General features: G+C 48.3%; 6 protein-coding genes and 1 non-coding gene across 7 annotated transcripts; all 7 read right to left on the bottom strand.

Annotated features, from left to right (window-relative positions):
- Window positions 1-103: 103 nt before the first annotated feature.
- Window positions 104-2365, bottom strand: FVEG_08768 (hypothetical protein). Its single transcript, XM_018897652.1, has 4 exons — window positions 2090-2365; window positions 1336-2037; window positions 1000-1283; window positions 104-945 (listed from the first exon to the last, which is right to left on the bottom strand). Exons 1-4 carry the CDS (start codon window positions 2269-2271, stop codon window positions 197-199), a joined length of 1917 nt encoding a protein of 638 aa, XP_018755363.1. The 5' UTR covers window positions 2272-2365; the 3' UTR covers window positions 104-196.
- Window positions 2366-2517: 152 nt separating this feature from the next.
- FVEG_16426 (hypothetical protein) lies at window positions 2518-2790 on the bottom strand (the record flags this gene model as incomplete). The annotated part of the gene is made up of 1 exon (XM_018905660.1): window positions 2518-2790. One exon carries the CDS (start codon window positions 2788-2790, stop codon window positions 2518-2520), a length of 273 nt encoding a protein of 90 aa, XP_018755364.1.
- A 364-nt stretch (window positions 2791-3154) lies between these two features.
- On the bottom strand, window positions 3155-3751 carry FVEG_16427 (hypothetical protein; the record flags this gene model as incomplete). The annotated part of the gene is made up of 2 exons (XM_018905661.1): window positions 3155-3488; window positions 3543-3751. 2 exons carry the CDS (start codon window positions 3749-3751, stop codon window positions 3155-3157), a joined length of 543 nt encoding a protein of 180 aa, XP_018755365.1.
- Window positions 3752-4144: 393 nt separating this feature from the next.
- FVEG_08769 (hypothetical protein) lies at window positions 4145-5670 on the bottom strand (the record flags this gene model as incomplete). Its single annotated transcript, XM_018897653.1, has 3 exons — window positions 4145-4956; window positions 5012-5239; window positions 5289-5670. 3 exons carry the CDS (start codon window positions 5668-5670, stop codon window positions 4145-4147), a joined length of 1422 nt encoding a protein of 473 aa, XP_018755366.1.
- A 1660-nt stretch (window positions 5671-7330) lies between these two features.
- Window positions 7331-7453, bottom strand: FVEG_16428. Its single transcript has one exon. It is a non-coding gene; the product is annotated as a tRNA-Lys (tRNA).
- A 1520-nt stretch (window positions 7454-8973) lies between these two features.
- Window positions 8974-10053, bottom strand: FVEG_08770 (hypothetical protein; the record flags this gene model as incomplete). Its single annotated transcript, XM_018897654.1, has 1 exon — window positions 8974-10053. One exon carries the CDS (start codon window positions 10051-10053, stop codon window positions 8974-8976), a length of 1080 nt encoding a protein of 359 aa, XP_018755367.1.
- Window positions 10054-10471: 418 nt separating this feature from the next.
- On the bottom strand, window positions 10472-12695 carry FVEG_08771 (hypothetical protein; the record flags this gene model as incomplete). The annotated part of the gene is made up of 1 exon (XM_018897655.1): window positions 10472-12695. Exon 1 carries the CDS (start codon window positions 12632-12634, stop codon window positions 10472-10474), a length of 2163 nt encoding a protein of 720 aa, XP_018755368.1. The 5' UTR covers window positions 12635-12695.
- Window positions 12696-12861: the final 166 nt, after the last annotated feature.

The raw sequence follows: 12861 nt of genomic DNA, 5'->3' as shown, positions 1-12861 counted from the left end.
GTCAGCCACTGAAGCAATCCCTGGCCAATCGCCTGTAAGCGAAAATCCTCAGCCAAGGTTTTTGGCCCTGTCAGCATATGTCATTACGGATAGAAAGACGATGGTGCAGTAATTCGGAGTTCACAGAATTCTCTTGTCAATTTTCTCGACGAAGTCTCATTGAGGGGCGTTCTATCTGCTTGCTAATTACAGCTACTCATACATGCAGCGATAATGCAGGGTCGCTTACCGTAGCAATTCCAGCCAACAACTCTTCCCAAGTTTCATCTTCCATCAGACCAAAGTCTAACACTGCTTCTAGTGGCATGTTTCCAGAACCGGTACTCGAGAGATAGCCTTCGGAGCTACTCAGTTCAGAAGAGGAGTTCTGTGCATCACTTCCCAGAGAAAAGGCCAAAAGGCCAGGTTCCAGCCTTTTCGTTTCCTCGTACGCAGCTGCCACTGCCCAGATCATATCCGAGAAACCGAGCATGATGTCTTCCTCATTGCCGGTTTTCTGTACTTGAGATGAGAGATTCTTGAATTTTCCTTGCAGCCGCTTTGCCTCGCCTTGCAGGTCAGCCACTCTCTCGACTGTCATAGCGTCGTGAACAGGAGAAGTAATCGTCATGAAAGGGGCATTGAAGGAAGCTAGTCCAGTCTCTCTGAAGATTTCGGATGATATCTTGCTAGCATTTGAGAGGCACAAGAGACTTCTGCAAATCTTGGCCGTGGTATAAAACGTGATGTACCAGAGCTCTTCGTCTGGATAAACTATAACAGCATCGTTCAGAGACTTGCAGCTTCGAATAAGGCTGAACAAGATGGAAACCCTAGTACTGGTTGAGGAAGACAGATTATTAGTCATGAAGACGTCGGAAGGCGATGTGCTATCCCAAAAGTCATCATGTAGTGAGACTTCGCCGAGTAAAGTATCGAGCAAGTAGGCCTCCATTCTTATAGCAACTGCCAATATATCTTAGTCAAGACATAAGCTGATAGCCTTGGAGGTTGACTCACGGTTGTTCTGCAGATTTGGAGGAATGGAAGCTTTCAACAATGCAGACTCGTTACTCAGCGTCTGCAAAGCCATGGCGCTGACAAACTCTCCCCTCATGCCTGAGTTCTCTAGGTCATCATACCCAAAAGTGTCGCATATACGACGGCACAATTCATTTATACGAACGAAAGGGGGGATCATAAGGTCACTCGCATATTCTGCGTTGTTTTGGAGGAATTCCCAGCTTTGCTTCATATATCCTGTATATGGTAAAGCACCACGAGTCCGAAACTTGATAGAAACCCTGGACCATTAGTCTACTTCCCTTCAAACGCTCTCAAGCTTTCTATACGTACCAAGATGCCGTGCAATAAGTTCCAAGCAAAGCCCGAAGTTGCTCTGCAGACCTTGCGGCCTTGCGTCTAGGGGCTGTCTCATCTGGCCCAAGATCGACTTTGCGTCTCACATTACCAGGGTTCTGGTCGAGCCCCAGATTCTGGACTAGTGAGACACATAGTTGTGCGATTGGGACGATTTGCTGCTTCTCGTAGCTGATGAAGAAGTACTGGTACCATGCTAGATATATCAACAGACCTTGAAGGATTTCAAGAGTGCTTTCTGACTGCATCAAAACTCGCTGATGTGCCTGGTTCCGGATTTCCTCACCAATCTGGTGTTGGATGCCGCAATTGTCAACTTTCATGGTTGCCACGATGCACATGAATAAGAAGGGCTTGGTAGATCTAAGAGAAGCGACTGTAGTTTCGGAAGAAAGGGGAACGAAAGGGAAATGTTCGATCGCTTTGTTACGATAGTTGTCAAGCAATCTTTCTGCTTCAGTCAAGCTGACAAACCCTCGATCAACAACATCTAGCGTCCCCTGAAGTGTTAAGCCGTGAGACAGCGGCAATTGGCCAAACTGGCTGCCACCGAGCACATTCATGTTGAGGTCTTCGGCCGCTAACTGTGCAACGAAGCCACTCATGGGCGTGCCCTGGGCTTGGTTACCCAGCAGAGTCAAAACTCTACTCAATCTTTGCTCCAGGAGCCGTGAACGGCTAAGCAATGTTAATATATCTGAATAAAAGGCCCTTATTTTCATAGACATACGAGGAGCTGGAGGGACTCTTTCGCTTCTCCACAACGTTAAGGTAGGTGCACCGCTTACCAAGCCGATTACATCGCTGGCATTCGTCAGACGAGAATGGCAGGCATTTCGACTTGACAGAGGTGCAATTGACACAAGCTCTCCTCCTCACACCAGAAACTTTGGAAGAGGTACTAGTAGACATTTCGTCTTGTCGTATTCTCAATATCTTGTCATTGACCACTAGTGCTGGGCTGGGCCGGCGAGATTATGGAGTTACTGGTCCCTGTCAGATTCCGATTGCTTTGGGGCTGCGGAGTTTCCGTTGGGTCAACAAAACTTGGATTTGCAAGATGACGTGAGTCAGCATTTAACAACCAATAAGCATAATTCTCAATTTTTATCTAGCTCTATCAGGATCTTATCGCAGACTCACTGACGCTTCACGCGGTTAAATGTCCGTGTTTGTCAAGTGTTGCGATTGGAGAACCTGCTGGCTAGAGAGAGTTGCGTTCGCATCGATCAACTCATCGAACAAAACCATTTCTTCAAACCTATCAGCTACAGCATGCACCTGCGCTTCACCAACCCTGTAGGCCACAGAATCAACGATAAAGCTCGTAGAAGCATCTGCAGCTGTAGTGTGATGTTTCCCAGAATGGTCAAATCCCAGCAAGAGGTTCTGTGCTTCCATAGCCGTAACCGCGTCCTTCTCCAAGGCCATAAAAAATGCTTTGGCAACGTCGCGGAAATCAGGGAAACAGATGTACAGATCTTCCAGGCAGCGAATGCAGAGATAGGAGTAATGTCGCCGCGAAGGGTCCTACAGGTCTTCCAAAGTGCGACGCTGAGCGGCAATATCCCTGTGTTGAAGAAGGTGGCGAACACGGCCTGGGGGTAGTTTGCGCAAAAGCTAAACACAAGATCCTTAAGCTGTCTCACTGAGGCAGAGTATACTGTTTTCGGGGGGCTGTTCGCCGATGTCCAGGTCATCAATTGGCTCGACTGGGGTGATGCAGCAAATGGACGAAAGATTATCGTCACCACAACATGAAACAGCATGCTACTCTGCAATCAGATTGACGCTTCTATAAATCGCGAGGGAGAATGTACTGGAACACCATAACCTCAGGCAAACAACCATCTAGTCGGACCATGTCTGCGCCAAGAGTATTGGCCCATACGAGCAACTTCTTATGCTCTCCTTCAGCAAATTCCAATGGGACGCGTTCATCGACACGCCAGTCAGAAAAACTGTAAACCCCCAGAACTTCCGGAGCAATCATCCATAGTCCACAAGTATGCGGGAACGCCTTGCCGAGAAGATACGGCGGTGGGCCGGGCCAATTTTCATCTTGTCCTGGTATGGGTAAGGCTGGCGGGAATCGGACGTGTTTGTGATTGTAGTAAATAACATTGATCCTAGTTAACCAGAAAAGTCCGGAGGATTCGTGATTCCCGCTCGAACTTACATACGTCAGCCAGCTATAAATCCCCCAAGCAAGTTGCGATGTCGCCCTCACCCATTCAGGCGAGTTCGGGCTCAGCGTAGCTGTGGTCAACAGACCGTCGGCCTGATCGCCACAGAGACCTAGGCGCTCTTCCCCTTCTCGAAGCGATTTGGCGCACTCCTGCCAGATGGCATCTCTCCCTTCAAAGGTACAGGCTGCGGCGTATATGCCCATGGCTGCTAATGAGATGAGAGAGGGGCACCCCTGCCAGAGCACTTCAGCCTCATGGAAGGCAGCGACACGAATCCCATCCGCCCCCGGATCAATTGCTGCATATACTTGCTACAATACTGGAGCCAGAGTCGATTAGCCTCAATACCATGGGATGGGAAACTTACACTAGCGATGTGATTCCGAGAACGACGTCACATATCGCTTTGAGATATTATGTCAATCTTCACTACTTAATGAAAGTCCCAGATTCTCTTCTTTTTGATTGGGTCAACTAAGACATATGCGTCCCTGCAAATTCTGAGGTGGCCTGGTTACTTGGGTGATGTGTTGTCAATGACCGTCTCGTTTATCTATTAGAATAATATGTGCAAGTGACACCCTGTATCGATCTTCTTATTTCCTATTATACCATCCACTTCCTACAGCTTTTGTCTTGGCGGGGCCAACGTACTTCTTCTCGTAGGCGGCGAACTTCTTGCTCGCCGAAGATCCCTTGGCATCCGGAAAATCGACCTTGCACCCAAGAGCCTTGTATCCAGGGACCAATGCGTCCGAAACACCATTGAGAATAGATTGCAAGAGTTTCACAGAGTTGAAGAGCTCAGCGGGGAAGTTGGCGTAGATTGCATTGTATAAGAAGCAACTCAAGCCTTGAGGATCCTTGGGGAGGTCAAGGGGACCAACAACCCAGCTGCCGTCAGCACCCGAACCCCCCAGAGCTGGCTGAGCGTAAAGGTAGACGTCAAGAATTCCTCCAACTGCCTCAGGGATAGTCATGGGCGTGGCACGTCGGTACCAGCCTTGCTCAGGAATGCGCTCAGGAACACGCGTGTATTCAAGGTCCTTATCCTTCCAAGCGTTCTTGCGTTCTGGCTTGGCGCCGTAGAACGAGGTGATAGAAGCTTCATTGGCAATACCGCCCGCACCAATAGTGCCGTTTGAGAAGAAGCCAGGGATGAAATAGTATGCGCCCATAACAACTGCGGCACTCGGGACGTTGAAGTAAAACTGCTTGTTGGCGGCCTTAGAATCTCTGTACCTGTTCTTGAAGTGTTCCTTGATCGCATCGACGTTGTAAGTGCCGTCACCTTTGGCAAGAGCCTGCTGGTGCATCTGCTTGAAGAGCTCCGGCTTGAATGAAATATTATCGCCGTTGAGGTAGAAATCCTCCCGTGTAGCAGACGCATCGCCTTCATTGAACTTTCCTGCATAACTTATTACTGGCTGCCATGGTGTACGGGCTAGTAATGAATAACATACCATGTCCAGCAATACCAGATGGTTTACCAAAGATCTTGTTTAGAGCACCGCTTAGAAGGCCGACGCGATCATCGGGGCCTCCAATGCTCATCTTCTGGGATAGGATATCGCCACCGTCAACAGCGCCACCGACAGCAAGGAGGGCAGAAAGATCTGCGCCCATGTTGAAGAGCTTTGCAGTGCCAGCTTGGATCTGGCCGATCGTAGCGATGCCGTTTCGGGGAATATCTGTTAATGTTGGCTGTCTGTTCTTCGGCCTTGCAATTCTTCAGCTTACATCCGTGGTTGGCCAAAGTGTTGAGGCCGGGGCAAGGACCACGCTGGTCAGTTTCACCAGGCGTCTTGAAGGGATGAGAGGATTCGGGGAACTTCTGTAGGCCTTTGACGGCCTTGTTGGCAGGAATCAAACCCAATACATTGTCAACGACAGCTTCAACAGTGCCTCCGAACAAGGACACAACGCCACCCACGACGCCAGTCTTGAGCTGTCGAGGTTCATGAGTCTTCTCTTGGCCGACTTGGTGCTCCTTCAAGCGTCGGTCGATCTCTGCACGCGCTTCTGGGTGATTGAGGAGTGCGTCTAGTCCCTCCGGGGCCAACCAGGGGAAAGAAAGAGCCGAGAGGGCGCAAAGCGCGGCAATAAGAACAGAGAATCGCATGTCTGTAACCCAATGTCAATCGCTCTCCAAGCCAGGTACCTTGTGAATGGCGATCAGGATATCAAGAACAGATTTTGGACATTATATAGACGTTTTGAAGATCCACTAATGGGGTTCTCCCCTGATACGCTATTTGAGAATGCTATGATGGTATCTGACGTACTCGAAAACATGTTGCAAGGCTTGGCAAGAATCAGAAAACGGTTCTCTACAGAAAAGCAATATGTATGTTTGCTCGTCATTATGCCATTGGACACACGACTGGTTGTTATCAGGGACACTAAAGTCAAACTATCGATTTCCTAGGTCTATTGTGGTAATACATCCTGGCGAGACTCATAAATAGGGTAACGGTCTCCGGTTCAGCCATGTCGATCATAATGAGAGTGCGGAGGATTTCAAAAGCACCTCTGATCATTGGCCACAGATGGTGATGGTGGACGGACCGAAATGTTTCCTTCCTGCAAGTGCAGGGGATATGGCCCAGATTTTCCTGTCTCGCGCTGAGAAACACGCCAAGAAGAGACAGAATGACGATCTGATCGTAGATCTGAGAACCGATTCCTTGGCTGAGGCTCAAATGTGGGTTCGATCATTAGGTCAAAAGTGACAAGTAACAGTTCTAACGTGGTAGACTCCAGGCAAGACATTCATCGTCATCAGCGTGAAGTTGACTAGCTCTCCCTCATATCGACGATTCTATGAATGGATCTTGTTATTCTTAATGAGAACATTAATTACGACTGAAATGCTTTTCGTATCCTATCATATTCTATTAGAAGTTTAAACGATGTATTATATTGCTCCTGTGAAGTAATTCATCTAGACCTGAAAATCTCACTCATATCCAAATGCTGGGTATGTACGGCTCCGCTCCTCGGATGTTAGCAGATCCGTTCTGGCGGTTCCTTGCTTTGCTTCTCATTGGCCTTGATGAGGTCCTATGCAGCTATGGAGCTTGACGTTGATATGTGATCATCTTGACGTCGAGCTAGACCGACGCTAGTGCTAATATTCGACCGTGGAACAGGTTTGCTATTGAGTAAATACTTTACATCTATGCCATTTTCTAAGCTTGAATTTCTCACTTGTTATACTTCAAGTGCTATGTCAAATATCAATCAACTTGCTCGACTCTTGTAGTAAACTGACGTATTAATATATGACGTAAAGCTATCTTAGAACCTCTAGACTTCTGTAAGAGGCCAAAATGGGCTTGTAACACATCCTTCATAAAACATTACAAACGGCTTAACTCTCCTTCCAGTGTATTACGATCTACCAACATGGGTGCTTTAACTTACACACGAATTCAATACTGCCAAATCCCATATACTTATCACCGCCATTGAACTTGAAAACATCGACTGTCAGCTGCCAGACCGTTGCCAAGACATAACCGGTAAGAGCCTTATCGGCTTCTTGTGAGTCCGACCTGTCATTTTTATTATTAAACCCAATAAAAGTTTCATTACGTGGCATAGATAGAGGCAGTAATCTAATAGCTGCGATTATATCATTTGATAAATTATAGATATTTAGCGACATCGTCCGCGGATAAGTTGATATGATATGGTCAGAATGTAATACCGCAAAAGTCAGGGAGCGGATAGAGAACGAAGGACAAATGGTGAGAAAGTCCAAAAAAATAAATGCTTCATAGCAGCTACTGGTTTCGATCCAGTGACCTCCGGGTTATGAGCCCGGCTGTGACGAGTTAGTACGAATTTTGAATTCTCACTGTGGAAAAGAACATACCGCGCTTCCACTGCGCCAAGCTGCTTTGCTTGAGCTTATGTAATAGCCGCTCACCAAAATTGGGATATATACCCAACTGAGCTTCACTGGCCCATTCCCCAAGGCCATCAGTTGCTTCTTGTTGAACATCACGGCGTGCAGTGCAGTTATGTTTTGGCAAAAAAGGCCCAGTTCCTCAATCTTGCTGCCAGTTGAACTTTTGTGCTTTGTCAGTTCACTCCTATGGTACTCATTACAGCGACCTACTCCGACGCGGGATCCTGAGGTTGATGGAATGGCTATTTTTATCCAGGCATAGATGTTCAGATAAGCCTTCTTAAGCGAGGACGCCAACGGACCTTGATAAATGTCTCCCTTTCCCCCCTACGGGAACTGCTGAACTTTCTTCGGAATGACCGGACCAATTTACAATTCTATTGGTAATGAGTCATTTCGTATTGCCAACTTGGCGGCTTCTTTCATGTCTCACGAAACTGCGTCAGTCGTTTCAAGGCAGAATTCATGTTGTTGGTCTCACTAGATTGGCTCGGATTCGCCCCACATGTCTAGCGCTGACAGCTCGTCAATCAAACCGTGCAAGGGACTAGCGGGTCCCTCATATTCTCCGAGCCTGGCATGTAAGTATTAATAACCGCCATAATTATCATGTCAAAGAATAGGTAATAATACTCGTCTTCTTTGCAATGTCTGTTTGGTTGATATCGGATCAGTTCCTTGTTGTTACATTGAATTCTCGCTTTAGCATATTGCATTATCGCCATCATGCAGCAAGTTAGAAACTCTACCCTCTCAAGGGCTCTTTTCAACATCTGGATCTGTATTTGGACTCTCATTGTACTTTCGATATTTACTCTCGCATGTCTTGTTCAAGCAGGCACCATCAACATGCCAGATTGGACCAAAGACCTACGAAAATTCGACGATGAAGAGTGGGCTCAATATTCAGCCATATTGATCGTATCAATCTGCGTTCTCTTTGGCTTAACGATGGTCACTGGAATAGCTGCCCTTCGAGCCGATGGATATTGAACCTACACGACCGAAGCTGCGAATCCTTGACTCTCAATACGATCCCCACAATGGATAAGAAGAAAAAGTGTCTCGAAACATAAAGAGGTCCCTCAACTTCGACAGCGACCAGCTCCACAGGAGCCATATTGCAAAGACCTGTCTTCTAAGACCCATTACAGTCCCCCGCATCGCCAGGGAAGACTATGTCGCGCCGAGGCCTTTACACAAAAGGGTATTTGGGACGAGACTCCCAATCCTGTAGAAGATGACACTCGCTTCTTCTCTGGTCATTTGTGTTCAGTAACTCGCCAACCCATCCAACCCTTTCACGACAAACGGATGTACAGCTAGCTTCGATATATGAAGGATAGGGGGGTCCAACAAAAGAACACACATGTGCATCCCACTCGATCGATCATGGCAGTGGGGGAATCTGGCGGCTCGGTATCGAAGAACTGAGTTTGAATTGAAATGATGGAGCTTAGTCTGCTCTTAAATACCAAGGAGCATTGCGTACAGCTTAACTATATTATACTATTCAGCCCCAGACTCTAGAACAGCAAAAGTATCAGTCTCAGAATCAAGCTCAGCCAAAGCATCGTATGGCAATGTAACCATCGGTGTCGTATGCCCAATGTCCACATTAAATAGAATCGGGAAGTTCTTTGAAGCAAGCCGCCCCTCACAGAATAATCCCTTGATGATGCTAGCATAAACCTCTCGCTCCTCATCAGAATCATATCCATAAGGTCGTCCCACAACCAGTCCTGCAGCGTCTTCGAAGACACCGTGAGCTATCAAGTCTGCGAATGCTGCCTGTACTCGGTGAGGAGGGTTTCCACCAGAACCATCCTCGTTCGTAGCTGTTTCGAGGAAGACGATTCGGCCACGCCAGTCAGGAACAATAGCTGAGACTCCCGATAAACGGGCGACTACGGTGAGGCATCCACCGAACAGTCGACCCTGAGCTTTTCCATGTCGCAGCCATTGCCAGTCTGTTGTCTTCACAACCGCTGGTGGCTCTGTCGATTCTGGTGTGGCAAAGAAGGGCGCTCCTCTTGGTGCGTAGAACTTGGATCGGGGAATCTGTCCGAGTGGTTCTGTAGATGCGATCGCCCGAAACAAGTTATCAACACAGAAGGCAAGAGGGGTATCTTTATCGTTGACATCATTGGCTTCCCCGATCTCGGGTACAGCACCAGGGCCATAGAAAGTCCTGAGACCCGTCAACCCATACAAGAACCAGTGCAAGCCCGAGATGTCGGAATATCCCACCACGATCTTTGGGTTTGCGCGAATCGTCTCGTGAAGTTCTTTATCCGCAATCAGGGCCGGAAGAAGCTCTGTGAAGGTTGTGCCGCCAATGGTAGTGATGATGGCGGAGATGCTGGGGTCAGAGAAAGCGGCTCGAATCTCGGAGAGCCGGTTGTCGATGCATGACTGAATGCCCTTATCTTCACTGAATAAAGTCTGCACTCGATAGCCTTTGTTTGTGAGAAGCGCAGAGGCTCGGTCTACGACTGCTGGAAGCGTGGCGTTGATACGCTCTGATGGCGATATGAATGCGATTTTGTCACCAGGCTTTAGGTGTTTCGCTCGAAGTGGTGAAGGCATGCTGGGAACTGAGCGAGTTTGTCTTGGCCCTATTTCAAAATGGAATAATCACAAAATGATATGGGATGTTTTGATGTTTCGAGTACTGTTGGTCACTCGGATGTTGTATCTCGTCAGATCCAATGAGGGGTCAATGGCGGATTTTAATATTTCCACTGAGAACCCTGCGTAACGTTATGTCGTGATATCGCACATCACCGACTCAGCTTACCTTGTTCAATCCACTCCGAGAAGGGAAAATGTGTGTAATCATTATATTTCGTGAGGCCTAAAACGCCATCGCGCCCTTTAAGCGACAGACGAGCAACAAAGGTTCCACCATTCGCCATTTTCGCCCATGCCCATAAGACGATCATCCTTGTTCGCTCGCTCAATTTGGTTACTCTGGTCCACTGATAGACTCCTTCGGATATCCGTCTCATTCTTGATTATTAACGCCGTGGGCCATCATTTCGTCGCCCATTATTTGCGTATCCACGATGGGAAATAGAGACATTGTCGTATCAAAAGAATCAAACCAAAGCATGTTTGGTGAAATACCCAGAAAAGCATCCGCTGAAATATCGACGTCAATCTCCGTCTGCTCTCCTCCATCCATCGAAAACCCTTGCTGCTCCTCGGTCATCTCGTTCGTTATTTGGCCCGGTCTAGGCGTTTGGGGTTGCGTTTGTATTCCATCTGTTGAACCGATTCGAGAGTTACCTTCTGGTTGTTGAGAATTCTGTGATGGCGACTTTCCGATTGTGTGAATACTTCCGAAGAGACCGTTGACGAAGTGCCGTTGGCGTTCCATTCGTAACCTTGCTCGATTATCCATGTATATGTCGCATGCATTCTGTAAGTGATCTAGGATCATAAGATGGCGCTTCGCCACAGCATCGTAACGACTGAAGCGGTCGAGAACGCCTCTGGCTGCATGGAGGCTCTTCTCGAGCGGGAATGAGTTGTCGAAATCCCCAAAGATTGCTGCACCGAGGACAAGGCCAGATACAAACGCTGAATTACCAACAATCGGTAAGCGTTTCGGTATAGTTCCAGTCCTGACGAGAGTCTGTAGCAGGTCGACTGTTCGCACTGCTGACTCTAGGCAGGAGTGGACAAGCACTTGATTTGCTGAGGAAGATGGCTTTGCAGTTCCTTGCGCAGACTGTTGATTGTCTTCGACGTGTTGAGATACCGCCTTGTGAAGAAATGGAAGAGACAGGAGCATGACTGTCCAATGACCAGTTAGTTTGAGGTGTATTAGCCCAATGTTTGGCTGCACTTCGCCATTCTGGTCACGGATCAAGTCATCCTGCTCAATGCCGTCCACCGCGAGACCCTCTCCACATTGTGCAGTCCACCGTCGAAGATGCTTGCTGATGCGTTCCAATATCTCTGGAGATATCATTCTCTTTGCATAAACATCTGTAAGGATCAACTCAAAGATCATAGAGAGGTCATTACAAGCTGAATAGCTCTGAGGGTTTGTAGTATCTCTCAACTCGGATGTCGAGGGAGGCCTGCCCAATGATGCGCTCATGAACAGATCGAGAATTCGAATGCCTTTCCATAGCTGTTCTCTCGCACGACCCTCGTTAGCAGAGAAGAGGGAAGCAATATCATGGCGATGAAGGCCGATGGCATATGCAGCTCGAACTCCCATGCCGAGATACATGAACGCCGCATTCCGGCGCGATGCACCCAAGAGATACATGGCGATGAGGACCAACGCTTGAATAGTGACAATACCTGGCTCTTCTATCAGTGTTTCCACTGTCAAGTACCGGGCATAGTTGAAGAAGGTCTCAGCCAAGTCATCTTTATTTTCTGGTCCTGTTTGCGCACCGATGGCAAACACCAGATAATATACGGAACTCGCAGGGTCAGCGATATCTTGGCCATCTTCAATCCACTTTCTTATGCCTTGGTCAAGTTCTGTCTGGTCGAAGAGAAGTAGTACACAATTGGCTGATTGCATGTACCATTTCACAAGATAATCGAGTTCCTGCTCAGACTGCCGTGGCGGTGGGTTCTGGGCACTCGACAGGATCCATCCTCGCCGTGTTTCAGGCGATGCTTCGACGATACCATGTCGCAATGGGTCATCAACAAGGGCACAATCTCCTATGCTACGTCGCACAATCCTCCTAATATTCTGCAGAAACGACAGCGTTGCAGAGTCGCCAATGAACATGTATTCACCCCGTGTATCTTGAACAAGGCGCGACATGCGTGGAAGTCTTTCAGGTTGTGTATTCGAGAGCAGCTGCAGAGAGGAAGAGGTCCCGTCATCAACATATGTCTCATCCACCGACGTCAGACCCGATCTGTTACCGACGGTTATACTACCAGCAGGAGTGGTCTGCTCGGTGATATTACTGAGTCTATCGGGATCGGGACTTGGTAGGGATGACGCGAGGATGCGTCTTGCGCCATTGTTTGAGGCAGATTGAGACTCGTGGCACTCATGCCCGAGACCTCGCTTGATGCAGCGGGCGCAAGGTCTACGGCCATCGCATCTTTGTTTGCGACGTTTGCAGCTCTCGCAGGCCTCGGCGCATCGCCTTCTCTCAGAGTCTCGGACCCTCCTGGTAGGCATTTCGTCGTCGGTAGGTCGTGCGAGGTCCCTGGAACTGAGGGAGTGAACCGCGGGCCGCGAGCTGTCGGATATGGCCAGGTCTTTATTGGTTACTTGGCCACGAGAATGGGGTAAGATTTGGTGACATTCCCGCTGACGTAAATTGGCGCACGATTCACTATTACCGAGCTGCCGATGGAAAGATCCCTGTAGCCGATGGTCACATTGAGGGGTCAACACCACTGAAT

This window comes from Fusarium verticillioides, chromosome 10 (assembly GCF_000149555.1).
Source record: "Fusarium verticillioides 7600 chromosome 10, whole genome shotgun sequence".
Taxonomy (NCBI): Eukaryota; Fungi; Ascomycota; class Sordariomycetes; order Hypocreales; family Nectriaceae; genus Fusarium; species Fusarium verticillioides.
This window is presented reverse-complemented; position numbering and strand designations above follow the sequence as displayed.

What these genes read in the sequence shown, in the direction of transcription:
- FVEG_08768 (XM_018897652.1), bottom strand. Translation starts at nt 2,271, where the DNA reads ATGTCTACTAGTACCTCTTCCAAAGTTTCTGGTGTGAGGAGGAGAGCT. An exon ending in AAGAGTCCCTCCAGCTCCTC is followed by an intron (nt 2,038 to 2,089) that starts GTATGTCTATGA and finishes AACATTGCTTAG; the next exon opens with CCGTTCACGGCTCCTGGAGC. An exon ending in TCCAAATCTGCAGAACAACC is followed by an intron (nt 946 to 999) that starts GTGAGTCAACCT and finishes ATATATTGGCAG; the next exon opens with TTGCTATAAGAATGGAGGCC.